This window comes from Scyliorhinus torazame, chromosome 3, assembly GCF_047496885.1.
Source record: "Scyliorhinus torazame isolate Kashiwa2021f chromosome 3, sScyTor2.1, whole genome shotgun sequence".
Lineage (NCBI taxonomy): Eukaryota > Metazoa > Chordata > Chondrichthyes > Carcharhiniformes > Scyliorhinidae > Scyliorhinus > Scyliorhinus torazame.
The window spans coordinates 330,905,287-330,923,138 of record NC_092709.1 but is presented as its reverse complement, the minus strand read 5'-3'; the positions used below and the strand labels follow the sequence as shown (position 1 = coordinate 330,923,138).

The 17,852-nt window shown below is 41.9% G+C and overlaps 1 protein-coding gene across 1 annotated transcript in view; it reads left to right on the top strand.

Moving 5' to 3' along the window:
• The window catches only part of atrn (attractin), a 471,138-nt gene that overhangs the window by 60,493 nt on the left and 392,793 nt on the right, over positions 1 to 17,852 (top strand). The window contains exons 2-3 of the mRNA XM_072497666.1: positions 2,284 to 2,367; positions 8,192 to 8,305. Coding sequence (XP_072353767.1) covers positions 2,284 to 2,367; positions 8,192 to 8,305 — 198 coding nt within the window. The remainder of the gene's footprint in view (positions 1 to 2,283; positions 2,368 to 8,191; positions 8,306 to 17,852) is intronic.

Genomic DNA, 17,852 nt, shown 5'->3' with positions numbered 1-17,852 from the left:
ACCGTTGCATGTTATCTTCTATGATCTGTATTGGGAGGCCTGAACTTGTTGCTAACTTTCGGTTGGTTCAATTGGCTCTGTTTTATAACCTTTGCTCTAGAGTCGCCAGGTATCTTTATGATACCGCCACGAGGTTCAAGTTCGAGTAATGATCAATAACTCAATACACCAATTAGTAAGATTCAAATCAAAGCACATTTATTATACACAGTAAATCGCTACTCATGCATACACTCTACTTTCTAAGCTACTTCTACAACTAACAGGCCAATACTTAGCTTCGGACTGGCCCGCCAGGTCAGGGGAACAAATGGCCTTTCGTTCGGGTTCTGAGTCTGCGGGATTCAAAGCTGGTATGGACTGGTAGTTAGGAGCGCCTATCTCATAGCGAGCGTTGACTTGAGACGTGCGTTCTTTGGAGGCAGCTGGACAGGTCACTGTCAAGGGTTGGTTTGCGTGCTGAGTGACCCTGTCAAGAAGGACGATTTGAACTTGGGGGGCTTTACTTTATAGTCCCCAGGGGCTTCCCACCTTTCGGGGCGGACCCCGTACCTGGTTTCAAGTGATTGGACTTTGTTCCAATCGCTTGGTTCGATTTCTCCAATACTGGAGCTGTTCCCTGATCGTTGGGCGGTCTTTAAGTGTCCGTTAACCTCTTTTGTGTTGGCTCCTGCTGGCACCGAGGAGTCTGGCTTGGCCTTGTTCACCTTAAATGTTTTGATTGTTCCCGGGGATCGCTCATTACTATGCAGATGGCTGCTTGTATCGATGCTGTCTGGGCTTTTGCAGAGTCTAATACACAGTAAACTTACACCTGCTAGTTTTTGCCTGTGTTGGCTGAATTTCCCTTCAGCCTTTGCTGTTCTCCATTTTACGTCGGGAATTGGCCAACCCAGGTGGCTACAAACCTAAATCAAACTCTGGGGGAGATTGTTGGCCGGTGCTGATTTTCTGCTGTCAATTCGCCTTTGGGCCTTGAGAGCTGAGCTCTGACCCATAATGGTTGACACATTTATTCTGCAGCAACAACAGTGCACGTTGAGAGAACAGTAAAGACATTGAACAATTATTGGGTTTTTCAAAATGAAAATGTGGGTAAAAATCAAATCCCAGCATTCACTTCCCAGATTATAGTAAAATCCTTTTGGAATTCTGTAGATTGCACCATGATTGTGGTCTTTTACATGCAATTATTTTCTCTTACAGTTCTTCTGCTTGTTAATGATTGAATAGGGTGTTTTCTATGGCCTTGATTAGAGAACATAAAACAGCACAGAACAGGCCCTTCGGCCCTCGATGTTGTGCCGAGCATTGTCCGAAACCAAGATCAAGCTATCACACTCCCTGTCATTCTGGTGTGCTCCATGTGCCTATCCAATAACCGCTTGAAAGTTCCTAAAGTGTCCGACTCCACTATCACAGCAGGCTGACCATTCCAAACCCTAACCACTCTGAGTAAAGAACCTACCTCGGACATCCCTCCTATATCTCCCACACTGAATCTTATAGTTATGCCCCCCTTGTAACAGCTACATCCACCCGAGGAAATAGTCTCTGAACGTTCTCTCTATCCCCCTCATTATCTTATAAACCTCTATTAAGTCGCCTCTCATCCTCCTCCCCTCCAAAGAGAAAAGCCCTAGCTCCCTCAAACTTTCTGTGCAAGGTATCTGTAGACTTCAGAAAAATTTACTACAAGCCAAATCTGTTTTTAAAAAAAAAAAAAATATATTATTTCATGGAATGTTAGCATCATTTATCACCCATCTTATTTATGACAAGTTGGGAAGGTTGCTGGACTATTTCAGAGGGCATTTAGAGTTAGTCAGTTTGCTGTGGATCTGCAGCCAGATGTAAACCTGGCGAGAGAAGAACAGCAGGTATCCTTCTTGAAAGAGCATACGTGAACAGGATGGATTTTTGCCACAACCCATGATAGTTAAAATGGCTGCCATTACCGAGACGAGCTTTATATTTTAGAATTTATTAATTGATGAATTTGAATTCCACCAGCTGCTGTAGTGGGATTTGAATCCTTGTCCCCAGGCCTGTCGCCTGGGACTCTAAATTGTGAGTCCAGTGTTCTAATCACTACATCATTGTCTCCCCATTGTTGTCTGGGGCCATAACCAGTAGGGATTCAGTTTATGCCTCGTCCTCTCCTTCATCCACCTGCTCCAAGAATGTGATAATTGTATTTACCTTTTTTTCAGATAGTGCCAAGCTGTAAAAGAAACCGTGCATTTTTCAATCTACTGATAATTAATTTCATTTAATTTTCAGATTGACTGGACCCTTTGGATATCTCACTGATGGACCTGGCAACTATAAATACAAAACAAAATGCACGTGGCTCATTGAAGGACAGTAAGTTTTTGATTCTCCCATTTTCAAAGTACAATGTCCAATATTACATTCGAGTCTTTCCTTCAATTTTCCCTTTTGGATGTTTTCATCAGCTCAGAAAAGGGGTTTTCTAATTGCGTAGCTGCTCATGCCTCAGTAACTGCTGAGTTATTGTCCGAGCAGCTCAGATAGCTGATCGCTCCCCAGTGAACCTCTTAGTGCATTCTGTAATCAACTGACTTGTAAAGATCACCAATGATTCCTGTGTACCAAGACCCTTGTACCAAGAAATGCCTTGGATCATTAGCCGCAGTAGAATTGTTTTCCATTACAAGTTAAGGCATGGATCATCTTACCTGACAATGTAGATGATGCCCAGGTATGTCCTCTCATATTGTCATGAGAGTCCCTTTAAGAAAAGTGTGTTTCATCAAGTGGCTGCAGTGATGTCATTGTGTGGGTGGAGCTGAGCTCTGGCTCTGCTTTTACTTTTGTTTTGAGCTGGCAGCTGCAGTGTGTTTAGTTTAGTTTTCAGAGTTGGAGAGCTGCATTCACAGCAAGAAGATGTTATGATCTCTCTCTGCAAACTAAATAATGTCTCCAAATCTCTTGATGATTTCAAAGTAATACCTGTTTCTGTAGAGAATTTAAACCTGCTGTCTTTATTTAAAAAGGGTTTAACTTATGGATGTTGTTTGGGAAGTTATTGAGGGTTATTTATATAGTGCTGTATCTTTTGGGCGGTGGTCAGGGTTGGTAGTTGATAAACTGTTTACTGTGTGTTTATAAAATGTTAACTGGATTCATAGAATAAACAATATTTTTGTTTAAAAATACTTTTTAGTTCTCTGTTGCATCACACCTATAAAGTGGGCCCTTGTGCTCCCCATAACCACAATCTATTAAAAGTTGTGGATCAGGTGAACTCAATGATGTACCTTGGGGTTCTCTAAACCCTGGTCCATAATAATATGCTGGCACTTCTTGCAGACATCATTTGCTATCAAGGCTGGAAATGAACCCTTGTTCAACTTTGCATTCTATGGTATGACAGGAGTTTCCAAATAGAGGAATCAATCTAGTGAAGCTACCAAACAACTTCCTGTGTGATTTTAAAAACCTAAACCAGCAGGGTGTGGATGTCTGAGTAGTCCCACACCAATGGATCAAGGCAGTACCCATGTCCCACCACATTCAGTTGAGAATAATGTTTGAGGATCAGGCAAATAAAAGGAAAAAATGTCTCTGGGCATCAATGTCTTCAGCCGTGAGGGCTTACCTGAGACAAGGCTGAGGTATTCACAGGTGTCTGGCGTTCCATTACCACTTTGCGTTCTGGCTGAAGTTGAGTGCGTGATGAAATGCTCTGTACAATGAAAAAATTGCTGTTCCCCATCAAGGTTTACCCATAAATAATTTGTTTAAAGGACTTGGAGGGTGCTGGATCTACAATAAAGTAAGGCACAGCATCAGAGACTCCTTAAGAGATGTAGATGAGGAGAAAAAAAATTGCAATGAGTCTCAATAATCTTAATTGCCACAAGTGGGCATACATTAACACTGCAATGAAGTTACTGTGAAAAGCCCCTCGTCTTCACATTCCGGCGCCTGTTCGGGTACACTGAGGGAGAATTCAGTATGTCCAAATGACCTAACAGCACATCTTTCGGAACTTGGGAGGAAACCGGAGCACCCGGAGAAAACCCACGCAGCCACGGGGAGAACGTGCAGACTCCGCACAGACAGTGACCCAAGCTGGGAATCAAACCTGGAACCCTGGCGCTGTGAAGCAACAATGCTAACCACTGTGCTACCGTGTCGCTAATAGATCTGTGCTTCAGTTTAGGTGTATTACCTACAAATTAACTACTCTTGCCTTCTTGACACAATGTCAACCCTTTCAATTACTGTAGGTTCCTGCCATTGAAATCAATGTATTTGGGAGGCACGGTAGCACAGTGGCCAGCACTATTGCTTCACAATGCCAGGGACCTGGGTTCGATTCCCGGCTTGGATCGCTATCTGTGCATGTTCTCGCAGTGTTTACGTGAGTTTCCTCCGGGTGCTCCGGTTTCCTCCCACAAGTCCCGAACGACGTGCTTGTTCGGTGAATTGGGCATTCTGAATTCTCCCTTGGTGTACTCGAACAGGCGCCGGAGTGTGGCGACTAGGGGATTTTCACACTAACGTCATTGCAGTGTCACTGTCAGCCTACTTATGACACTGATAAAGATTATTATTATTGGTGTGATCCATTTGTTTAATCGGTTCTTGCCTGCTCTGTCATAGTTTCTAACACGCCTGGGAATGGAAAAAAAAAAGCATTATGCAATATCCCTAAGGTGCTGTGACTCAAAGGATGACTCAGCCTGATGGGTAAATTGTTGTCCTTAAATGATTGGCAACAAGCTCCTTCCGGTCGTTAATGTCAATGATGCCGGCCATTAATGTCGACGATGCCTGCCTTGTAGGAGAGCTCCAGAATATCTTTGAAACATTTTCTTTGTCCTCATTGACCATTTGAGAGTTGCAAAAGCAAGATCTGGCAGGGTCCTGGACATGGTGTCTAGCTCATTGATATTGTTTTTTTAGGTGTTTTGCCTTAATACTTGTGGCGCTAACCTGAAGAAAGACATCAGAGTTTGTTTGATGGTCTTCTCATTGAATCCAGAAGATGTGGCAGGGACATTGCTGATGGAATATTACTAGCATTCTTATGTGTTGCAGATGCTCAGTCCTGGTCTCAATGCAGTACAGGAGTGTGGTGACAAAGATTGCTCTATACATTAAGATTATTGTTGACTTGCAGAGGTCTTTGTTGTCAAACACTGACTGCTGTGGTTTGTTGAAGGCTGAGTTGATGCAGCTGATCCAGCTCCTCATCAATGGCAGACTTTTCACAGAGCTAGCTGGCAAGCTGTGGGAAGTGCTCAATATCTTAAGTATTGCAGCTGATGCGGTGGGGTTGATATGAGTTTTGTTTGGGCAATTTTGAATTTCCTGTAGCAGGACGAAAGCGATTAAGAGTGGCTTGAAATCTGGTGCAGAGTGGGCGACGGCACTGCAGTCTATCGCAGTGGGTTTAGTTTTAGCATGAAGGCGACTAAGGTTGGAGTTTTCATCTCGATGGCACTTCATACTGACACCTTGATCTTTGAGTTGAATCAGCAGCGTCACACAGGTTGTAATAATACCTTGCAGGCTTATTTGATCCTCCCGTCCAGATTTTGAAGGGGTCTATTTCAGATCTCTTACTCAAGACAGTCATACCATCATGAAGCTGCAAGATAGTGGTGAAGTGTCTTGAATATCCAACCTTCAGTGCACAATTCAGAGCTTCAGAATTTCCTGGGCCTAATTCTTTGATCAGTTTTATGAATCCAATGAAATATTCCTGCGGCGTTCTCAACGTTTTTCTTGGTTGTGTCTGGCAACAAAGACTTTCGGAGGTTCTTTGGAAGGTCTAAAGCCACACTGTTTCTCTGGGAGGATTTCCTCAGCTACAGGAAGGAGGTGATACAGGAGAATGTATGCCAGGATTTTTCCTCCCACGAACAGAAGGAAAATACTGTCAGTTTCCACAGAATGATTTATCTCCCTCCTTGAATACCGTTATAATTGTCACATTCCTGGATTTGGGGCGGGAATTACTTTTCCTCCCAAATCCGTAGGGTGAGCCCATAGTCTTATGGACTGGGGCTGGTTTAGCACACTAGGCTAAATGGCTGGCTTTTAAAGCAGACCAAGGCAGGCCAGCAGCACGGTTCGATTCCCGTACCAGCCTCCCCGAACAGGCGCCGGAATGTGGCGACTAGGGGCTTTTCACAGTAACTTCATTGAAGCCTACTCGTGACGATAAGCGATTTCCATTTCATTTCATTTCTTAATGTGAGTAAAAGTCTACCAGACCTTCTCTGGAATGCCATTGGGGTTGCAAGCTTTGTTGTTTTTCATTTGTTTGATTGCTTGTTGCAGCTCCCTCATTGATAGTGGTTCACCCATGGATTTTATCACAGGATACTGAGCTTGGAGAATATCAGCTGCCACTGTGAATTCACAGTTGAGAAGTTATTGAAAATATTCTTTCCAGTGTTGACAGATAATGTTGTTGTCCTTGAGAGAAGTGCCATCCCATGACTGAAGGGAGATGGTATAGAGAAGCTTTTGACCTTTGTCCAAGTGGGATTTTTCAATGTGGGCCTGGAAAGCAAGTGTCAGGACTTAAATTCAATTTCGGGATTCGAGGAAAAGGCTTTCTGTTTGCATAAAACTGTTTCCAAGGAAGACCTGTGGCTAGCAGTCCTATAAGAGAATCTTTGCTGCTGGTTTTGTCTCCGCATTAGTCTTCTGACCTCTGATTAGCATCACCTCCAACCTGTGTGAAAGCAAGCAGTGAAGAGGAGATGAAGATTTTAGAGACGGATATAGATAAGCTAGGAGATTGGGCCAATATTTGGCAGATGGAATTTAATGTGGATAAGTGTGTGGTTATCCATTTTAGCCGTAAAAATAAAAGGCAAATGATTATCTAAATGGGAAGCAGATTCAAAATGTGTCTGGGCAGAGGGATCTGGGTGTCTTTGTTCATGAATCGCAGAAGGTTGGTGTGCGGGTACAGCATGTAATTAAAAAAGACAAATGGAATGTTTATTGTAAAAGGACTGGAAATTAAAAGTACTGAAGTGTTGTTGCAATTGTATAGGGTGTTGGTGAGATCACATCAGGAGTAGTGTCCAGTTTTGATCTCCTTATTTGAGGAGTATGTGGTGACTTTAGAGGCAGTTCAGAGGAGGTTCAAAAGCTTGATTTCGGCACTGATAGGGTTGACCTATGAGGAGAGATTAAACAGTTTGGGCTTGTACTCACTGGAGTTTAGAAGGATGAGAGGGGATCTGACTGAGGTACAGAAAATACTGAAAGGGGTTGATAAAGTAAACGTAGACCAAATGTCCCTCCTTGTGGGACAATCTAGAACGAGAGGTCACAGATAGAGGTTGAGGAGAGTTTGAATAAACTGGGATTGCTCTCCCTGGAGAGATGGAAGCTGAGAGACGACCTGATAGAAGTTTATAAAATTATGAGGGGGTATAGATAGGGTGAACAATTGAAGGCTTTTTTCCAGGGAGGAAATGACAATTACAAGGGGGCACAGGTTCAAGGTGAAGGAGGATACGTTCAGTGGAGATGTGCGGGGGGAGTTTTTTTTACACAGAGGGTGGTGGTGGCCTTTAAGACTTATCTGGATAGGCACATGAACAGATGCGGTATAGAAGGTTGGTCTAGATAAGACACATGATCGGCGCAGGCTTGAAGGGCCCAAGGGCCTGTTCCTGTGCTGTACTGTTCTGTTGTTTTGAGGGGTGATATTTAGAACGGAGATGAGGAGGAACTACTTCTCGTAGTGGGTGGTGAAATTGTGGACCTCGCTGCCCCATAGTGTGGTGAAGTCTGAGTCAATAAATGGTTTTAAGAAGGAGATGGATCTATTTCTGATTTATAAAAAAAAAACAGGTTAAAGGGATATGGGAGGGGGAGGGGATTTGAGACCAGTAGGAAATCAGCCATGATCTGATTGAATGGCGGAGTAGGTTCGAGGGGCTGAATTGCTATTTCTGCTCCGAATTCATATGCTCCTATGTCCATTCTAGTGGAGGGAGATTACAAATAATTGGAACAAGCTCATTACTACGCTTGTTGACTGGAGAAAACATAGTTAAGAGATTTTAGCGTAAATCTCTTGATTTTATGTGATTTAGTGCTGCATTATTCTGCTCATAGACATTGAGGTTTTTAAGTGGATTGTAAATAAGGAATGCCTTAACCTGAATTTGTTTTTATAATCTAGGCCAAACACGATATTGAGGCTTCGATTTATTCACTTTGCCACAGAATGCAGCTGGGATCATTTATATGTGTATGATGGGGACTCAGTTTATGCACCATTATTAGCCGTGTTCAGGTAAGGAGAGCTGCTCAGCTTGTTCACCTGGATTCAGAATGCTTTGATTATCGAATTTCCTGTTAAATGTAAATAACTGCTGAGTTAAAGCTGCAACCATCATGCTCTGTGTGAGGGATGTACACTGCTAATATTTAAAATTTAAGACCCGGATAATTGATTGTCGGTGTGAAAATATATGGAATAAAACCGTCAAATGCAACTGCAGCTGAAGGCAATTAATAAGCCTTAATTTAGTTTTTGCATTGGGGTAAAATTTCACAATAGATTTGCTGCTTTCATAGTTGACGCCTTCTGAACTGGTCATTAAATTATTGCTTTGGCATAATTCTCACAGTTAGATTGCCAAGCTCTGACCAGGTGATGTGATTCAAAGAGTTTAGACTTGATTCTCTGTACAGTGCTCATTCAACAATAGTCAGTAGTCTCTTGTCAGTTAATGGCTGAATCTGCTATGTGCGACTTGCCGAATCAACTGTTTAAACCAGTTCCATGACTTTACACCTTTGGTTTCATAATTGGTGCTCATTGCTTCGTATGTTGTGGACAACAACTTGCTCCATTATCCAATTACCATTTAAGTTAACATTTAACATCAACCAGTATCTAATTCACAAATGTAGTCCTTTAGGTTGTTGACTCTTAAAATTCCTTGTCCATTTACGATATTGCTTAGTTCTCTTCTCCTTGCCCTACTAGTCTATGTGGAGTAAAAACACATTTCGATTCTTCAAAGCTGAAAAATTGAAATCGTTGGCTTCCTCTGAACTTTTTTCAGAGCCACCATTCATTCTCCCTTGGTAACCACAACTTTACGATGCTAATCCAGAGTCTCTTTCAAAAAAGGCAAAATGCTTTTCTCCCCCTTGCTGCAGATTTTTGCCTGACCTGATTGTTCCACACAATTTTTGTGCTAATTAGAAAGTTGCCGGTTTAAGCCACACCCCAAGATTTTAGCACAATTGCACATTGATACTCAATAATACGGAACAAATTTTGAAAAGGTCATCAACCTAAAATGTTTACTGTACTGTAGGACCATCGTGATACTGAGCAAGTGTTATATTGTCAACCGTGCCTCAAGATGCGCTGTTATACTGCAGCTTTATCTGTAGCTCAAGTGGATGATTAAGGTCCATGTTTGAAATGAGTAGAGCATTTGCAGTCAAAACCACAAACCGGCCACTGGTTATTATTCTGATGCTGATATTTGTGGATTTTCCTATGTGCATGATAGTTGCCTGATTGTTAACATTAAAACAACTTTTATTTAAACTTGTGTTTGCACTTGCAAGTTAATTTATTATTTTTCTATTCATTTACGGGATGTGGTCGTCACTGGCTAGGCCAGCATTCATTGCCCATCCCTATACCCAAATTATATAAAGTTGTAGGTTTATAAAAATTTGGTTCTGAGATCTTGGTGATGTTGCTGAAGTAGTTGTCGTCTGCCCTTAACACTTAACTAAGTGACAGAGTGTGGTGCTGAATGACACCATTGGTGTGGATTTAATCTCCATACCAGCAATGATAGCTCATGGAGGCTGGCCTCCTTGCATTTACTCCCTTTCCATAGATTTGATGTGGGGTTAACCCTCTAGCTGTCTCTATGGACCACTTGTCTCTTTTCTCTTTCCAACAGAGATAGCTGCTTATGGCCCCTCATGGACTGCGACTAATTACCTTGCCTTTTACTTAGTTGTTGGGATTAATTTAAGAGTCAACTGCATAATGCTAGACTGGAGTTGAATGCAGGTCAGACCTGATAAGGTGGCAGGTCTCCTTCCCTGAAGGACATCATGAAAAACCCAACTGGTTTATTGATGTGTCCGCAACTTTCATGTAATTTTCAGGTACTAACCAACAAATTTCTTCTGCAAGCATATAAAAAGGAAAAGGGTCAACTGTATTGTAGCCACCTTTGCTGACAATACAAAAACAGGTAAGAAAGAACATTGTGAGGAGGATACAAAGATCTACAAAGGAACATGGGATAAATAATTGGGCAGACGAAACATAATGTGGGATTTTTAAAATGAACAGTGGCTGCAGAATACTGTGATATAGGGGAATCTAGGTGTCCTTGTACGTAAATCACAAAGTTAGCATGCTGGTGTGGTAAGTAGTTGGGAAGGCTGACGGAACGTCGGCCTTTATTGGGGGGGGGGGGGGGAACAGAGTCCTGGGTTTTACAATAGCATTGAGGGTACTTATTAATTTTAAAGTTATGTCAGTGGCGTTATATTCAGAAAAACAAGGCCAAGATCTGTCTGTAAACAATACGAGATTGTAGGGAAGAACAGAAACTTTTGTAAAAGAAGACTCTCATAAGCAGAATAGCCAGGTTTAACTTTTGACCTTGCAAAAAATTGAAGCAACAATGACAATTTTCCAGTGCATTTGCTCAAATTATCTTTCTATTGTATCCAAATTATTCCCGTTGTTTCACTTGGCTTTTTTCGAAAGCCATTTTATGTTTTAATTTCAACAACCATGAATTTAAAATCAACCATACTGGAGCTTGGATTTTCTGGGGTTATTTTATTCTTTATCTCTATGTGCCACGCTATTGATTAGTGTGCAATCTTCTTGATGTTTGTGTTTCTTTTCCTGAAGCCCATCAATCCATATTTGGCTATTGTATGCAGAAGTACTTTTGTGTTGACAGTATCTTTTCTCCTCTCTTTTGTTGAGAAGTGTTTCTTTGTTACATTTGATTTTAATCAAGTAGTAGAGCTTTACCCAATTATCATTAGCCAGCCTTTCCTTGATGCACTGTTTTTCCCCGTATTTCAATAGTGTTCCTTACTATTGCATTGTGTTTGCACGGTAGCATAGTGGTTAGCACTGTTGCTTCACAGCTCCAGGGTCCCAGGTTCGACTCCAGGTTTGGGCCAACTCTCTTGTGCGGAGTCTGCACATTCTCCCCGGGTGCTCCGGTTTCCTCCCACAAGTCCTGAAAGACGTGCTTGTTGGGTGAATTGGACATTCTGAATTCTCCTTCTGTATCCGAACTGCCGGTGGAGTGTGGTGACTGGTGGATTTTCACAACTTCATTGCAGGGTTAGTTAGTGTAAACCTACTTATGACACCAATAAAAATTATTACAGTTTCTGAACACTGGCTACTAATTTGAGTCGACAGAAGGTGATGCGTTAGTCACCGTATAGAACAGCTATTTTTATTTGCACTGCTGTTTAACTGTGGTATCAGTGTGGGAGATTTATTTATCACTATTGCAGTCAGTTTCGCAGATAACTCAAATGGAGCATCTCTGTGGTGCAGGGGCAAAAATGTTGTTGCAGGAATTGGTTCAGTTTCCTAGCCCAAAGACTTTGGGTCCTGTGCATGCATTTTATTGCTGACTATATTTCAAAATGTATTCATCTTCACATGAAGGGAGGGTAGCACATGGCACAGCGATTAGCACAGCTGTCTAAGGCGCTGAGGACCCGAGTTTGAATCCCGGCCCTGGGTCACTGTCCGTGTGGAGTTTGCACATTCTCCCCGTGTCTGCGTGGGTTTCACCCCCACAACCTAAAGATGTGCATTAGGTAGATTGGCCACACTAAATTGCCCCGTAATTGGGGGAAAAAAAATAATTGGGTGTTCTAAATTTATTTTTAAAATCCTTTAAAGGAAAATCTTTGCATGAAGGAATGCAAGAATAGTACAAGGTTTTTTTTATTGTCTTGAGGTCCAAATTCCTAGGATAGTTGAGAAGTATACCACAGTACAAAACAAGAGCTCTGCACTGGCTTAGCTATCTCAAAAACGAATAGGTCTTCAATTGTTTGCTTCCTCTAGTGTATCCTTCAAAATTTAAATTGTTTGCTCCCACTGCCTTTTTCCCGAGTAACCATTCCACACCCTGACTTCCTCCTCTGTGTTAAATGTATAAACTGCCTCTGAATCCTCCCTCTTCCAGGATTGAGTTTGTGGCAGTCACGTGCTTAATAATGGGGTTTGGTTTACCTGCTCTCTTCAGTATCTTTGCAAATTTGAATATCATCTCCTTTTGTTTACATGAAATGTAGTTGGACACTTTTGTCAAAGTTCTTGAGGTATGGGTGATGCTCACAAGGTGTTCTTGCCCATTGTCTATGTGCATCCTTGCTTCAGTCCACCACTTGAGAACAAGTTGCTATCTGCCTTATTTTACTGGTCTTCCTTTATTATGGTGTTAATCTCTGGATTTTGGTAGCTCAGCAAGCAAATGTACGTTGCTTGCTTGTTAACCTGCTGTTTGGAGGTCAAGACAAAAATCTGGTGTTTTTGCCAGTGTTCAGCACTGCTCCCTCACCGCGCCAGGCAGCGGGTTCAGTTCCGGCCTTGGGTGACTGTGCGATTGCACATTCTCCCCGTGTCTGCATGGGTTTCCGCTGGGTAATCTGGTTTCCTACCACAGTGCAAGAAGGGCTGGTTTAGCTCAGTGGGCTAGACAGCTGGTTTGTGATGCAGAACAAGGCCAGCAGCGCGGGTTCAATTCCTGTACCAGTTTACCCGAACCGGCGCCAAAATGTGGCGACTAGGGTTTTTTCACTAACTTCATACTTGTGACAATAAAAGATTATCATTATTATTATAAGATTGTGAATTGACCATGCTAAATTTCCCCTTCATGCCCAAAGGTTAAATGGTATTGTGTAGATAGGTGGGAACGTGGGCCTAGGTACGGTGCTCTTTCGGAAGGTCAGTGCAGACTCAATGGGCTGAATGGCCTCCTGCACTGTAGGGATTCTATTCTCTGCTTCTAGGTCCAAGATTCCAGAGTGAAAATACTGTATGGGCTTAATAATTGTTTAACTTTTAGGAAAATTAATTTCCAGTGGAAATTAAATATATAGGAAGGGGTGCTTTGTGTGTCGGGGAACAGTCAAATTTTATCAATTGAAAGACTTCTCTGTGCTTTATATTCCAAAGTTACCATCAGATAAACATTTGAAACAGAGAGAGACGTAGGGCTATTGAGAGAACCCGCAGTAACAACATTAGTTTTGGATTATTGTAGAAAAGGCTGACACAAAAACAGCTTTCAGAAGGCTGTGCTGGAAACATGAGTTGAACTCAAATTTCTATTCTATTTTATACAACATGCCAGTAGCATTTTCTTTGAAGTACAAAGTACTGATGCTGCCTTGATGTTACTTTCTGACACTGGCACACTATCAACAATAGATTACGAGGCTCAATGGGCAGAGAAAACAGTTTCCCAGCGGGCAGGCATTTTACCCAAGAGAAGATCAACAAAAGATCTTTTTAAAAGTAGAATTTTACGCCAGAGTGCAACATATTTCTGAGATCTATGCAAACTCGGTCATGAATTCACAGATATGAGGCCCCATGTTAGGTTAAAGCCATTTCTGAGATGACTTCAGATTCTTGCCTTTTTTCCTTCTATATAACTGACAATTTATTTGTATTCTCTGACACTTAATTTCTTACTTTGTAATGTCACAGTTGAAAATTTGTTAATGTTTTACGACTTGGGTTTCCCTTTCTGTGACAGTTTTATAAATGCTACGTTTGGCTGTGTTCGCTAACTATTTGGTCTTGTCCAGTGAACTTTTCAATCTCTTGCCTTGGTAAGAGAAAGAAAGACCTCTGAATCACATCAACTGTTCACTAATGTTCAGGGTTCAAATCCTACCACGGCAGCTTATGGAATCTAAATTCAATTCATAAAATATCTGGAATTGTAAGCTAGTTTCAGTAATGATGACCACGAAACTATCATTGATCATTGTGAAAAGAAAAGTTCACTCATGTTCTTTTTGGAGGGAAATCTGCCAACCTTACTTGGCCAGGCCTACACTTGACTTCAGACCCACAGAAATGTGGTAGACTCGAAACTATTCTGAGATGGCTGAACAAGTTGCTCAGTTCAAGGGCTATTAGGGGTGGGCAACAAATGCTGACCTTGACCTTGCCAATGATACCTACATCCCATGAAAGAATACATTTAGAAAGAGGGAAAACACATTTGATTTTGAAGGTATAACATCCCACAAACTGCATATTTTAATTTATCTTTATTAGCAGTTGTTAAGGTAATCAGATGCTGTAAAGAACATAGAATGCAAAATCACATCAAGGAGTATGGGTACTTGTAAGACATAGCCTTCTACCCTGACCGGTTGGACTACGTGAAAATTACAATAAATAATGAGAATTCTCAAAGCTTTAATAGATTTGAACAATATAATACACTTGCAAAGGCCCCATTGCAGTGCACTCTTTACAGTAAATCATGTCTACGTTACAGGAAATATGTATGTACTGTGGCCGAACCAGCGGTCAACCTCCCTGCTAATAATACCTCTAGCTGCTGGCCAGGCTGCTCAGCTGTGCACTGAAGCACCTTTTTGCAACAATTTGTATGCCTTTTTTCCAAGGCAGGCAGGATGTTCCATTGACAAGATCGTACTGTCCGATTAAAATTGAGCACAAGCTACAATTGTCCAATGGGGCATGCAATTCTTTGTTTAAATTATTATGTTAGGCACGCCTTTGACAATGTCTATGTTTTAAGCCCCCTTCAGTCATTTAAAAATAAAATATTGCAGCTACTGGAAACCTGAAATAAAAACCAAGTGCTGGAAAAATTCCGGTCTCGCTGCATATGTGGAGAGAAAAACATAATTCCAAAGAAGAGACATATTCGACTCAAAGTTAACCCTGTATCTCGCGCCAGAAATGCTGCCAGAGCTGCTGAGTTTTTCCAGCATTTTCTCTTGCACTAGGGGCTTTTCACAGTAACTTCATTGCAGTGTTCATGTAAACTGCCTTGTGACAATAAAGATTATTATTATTATTACTTCAGTGACTTCCATACCATTTGGCTGTTGCCTATGCTTTCAAGAATGTTATCAGTATCATCTTTCCTGGATCATAGGACAATAAAATAATTCATTTCTCTGAAGTTCGTGACTTCCAACAATTTGTTATTTGGGTACTGCTTGTTTCCGAAAGAGATATTGCCGATCAACTTGTATCAGTTTATGTTCTCTTCTGTAGCTTTCAAAGTGCTTTTGAGACAAAGTGTAATCTCATTTTTAAGAAACATATCTCCGCCATCCTGGGTGTAATTTAATACCTTCCCTCAAGGCAAGTTTGGAGGCAGGGTGTGTATTTAATTGGGTGAGAGGGTGGACCCACTGAAAGGCCTCATCCCATTGTCTCTGGTATTCATCCATCAGGGGGTGGGGGACTCTACATTTGGGAAGCCTGCAGAACAAATTGGCCTGGGGTTTCTTCTGGGGTTCCAGAGGGAGTGCTTCCTTCGAAGGAGTTCAGTGCCTGATTGAAGGAGCAGCAATGGAGTATGGAGGAGGAGCGGTGCTGAGAGCCACCACTGGCCCTTGCTGCCTCCCATCCCTGGGCCTCGCGTGTGTGAATTTCCGATAGTAGGCACCATTCCTGCTGAGCAATGTGCAGCTGCCTGTCTGGCTGGCATGCTTTCAGGGTGTTAATAAGGGGTGGGATATTTGGCACTAAATTTGGTGGGCCTTTCCAAAAGGAAGTGACATGGACTCTCTGGCTCTCCAGCAGGCGAGGTCAGACCCCATTGCCTCCTTTAATTACTGATTCATGTCTCCAGGTTTTTATGAATTTAAAACTCTGCAAGGCTCAAGCCTGACAGAAAAGCATAGCTTTTAAACATGTTTGTTTACTGTTTTTGACCCATTTTGCAGCTTATTTGCTTGTGTGTTTCCAGTGACTTGAGATTTTTTCATGGCAGATAAACAAAGCCTGCAGCTGTTACAGTCTGGAGAATGCTGCTTGTGGCCTGTATTTTGTATTGTAAGCTGTCCCGAGCAAGTGGGGTTAAATGAATTCTGAGATCCAATGCTAAAAATCCATTTTGCTTCACGATGGATGAGTATACTGCATAGTGAGCAACTGAGCAATATAGCTCAATGTGAAAGCCTGAGTTAGGCGATCTTAAAAAAAAAATAAAAAAAAATCTGGAATTAAAAGTCTATTGATGACCATGAAACTATTGTCGATTGACGTATTAGCCCATCTGGTTCACTTTACGGAAGGAAATCTGTCCTTGCCTGGCCTACATAACGTTGACTGGGAAATAGGATTGAAAGGCAGTAAACTGTAGTGTTGGCAGATATTTAAGGAGATCTTCTTCGGCGTCACTTGCTAATGGACGGCTCGGAAGCACAGTGGTTAGCACTGTTGCTTCACAGCGCCAGGAGCCCAGGTTCAATTCCCAGCTTGGGTCACTGACTGTGCGGAGTTAGCACGTTTTCCCCGTGTCTGCGTGGGTTTCCTCTGGGTGCTCCGGTTTCCTCCCACACGTCCCGAAAGCTGTTAGGTAATTTGGGCATTCTGAATTCCCCCTTAGTGTACCTGAACAGGCGCCGGAATGTGTGACCTTTCATAGTATTTCCACAGTAACTTAATTGCAGTGTTAATGTAAGCCTACTTGTGACAGTAAAGATTATTGAAAATGAAATAAATCACTTATTGTCACAAGTAGACTTCAAATGAAGTTGCTTCAAATGAAGTTACTGTGAAAAGCCCCTAGTCGCCACATTCCGGCACCTGTTCGGGGAGGCTGGTACGGGAATTGAACCTGCGTGCTGGCCTGCCTTGGGTCTGCTTTAAAAGCCAGCTATTTATCCCTGTGCTAAACCAGCCCCTCCATAATTATTGTTATGTCACTTGAGATTCACAATAATGTGATGGACTCTTAAATGCCCCCTTAAGGATATTTAGGGATGGACAAAAAATGCTGTCCCAAACGGCAACACCCGCATGCCATGAAAGAATACAAAATAATCTCAGCTGAGTTGAGGTAGAGAAAACAGCACTCCCTGGGCGAAGGAAAGAAAAATATAAAAATGTCCCTTTGGGTGGAATAGCTTCTGTACATTCCAACAAATTTGTTTAAAAGTATCCTTAAGTTGGTCAGATAATTTTTTTTCAATTTATGGGATCTGGATGTTGCTGGCTCGGCCAGCATTTATTGCCTATTCTTAATTGAGAAGGTGAGCTGTCTATGAACCACTACAATCATATGATGTAGATACACTCTCAGCGACAGTGCAGGAAAAGCGATATATTTCCAAGTCGGGATTTAAAAAAAAATTTGCTCATGCCATGTGGCCTTTGCTGGCTGGGTCAGCATTTGCTCGTCCCTGAGGGGCATTTAAAAGGCAACCACACTGGCAATCACAATGGCAATCACATGAAGGCCAGACCAGGTAAGGATGACAGATTTCCTTCCCTAAAGGACATTAATGCACCAGATGGGTTTTTAAGACAATCTACAATGGCTTTATGGTCACTTTTTTCAGACTTTTTATTGAAAAGTATTTTTCTGTGAGCAGTTCAAACAGATCATTTAATCCATGATAATAAAATAAAAAGAAAACACATAATCGGGCAACACGAGTTACACAATGTAAATTACATAGATACTGGCATCGGATGAAGCATACATGAGTGTAGTATTAATCAGGTGAGTCCATAAGAGGGTCGTTTAGGAGTCTGGTAACAGCAGGGAAGAAGCTTTTTTTGAATCTGTTCG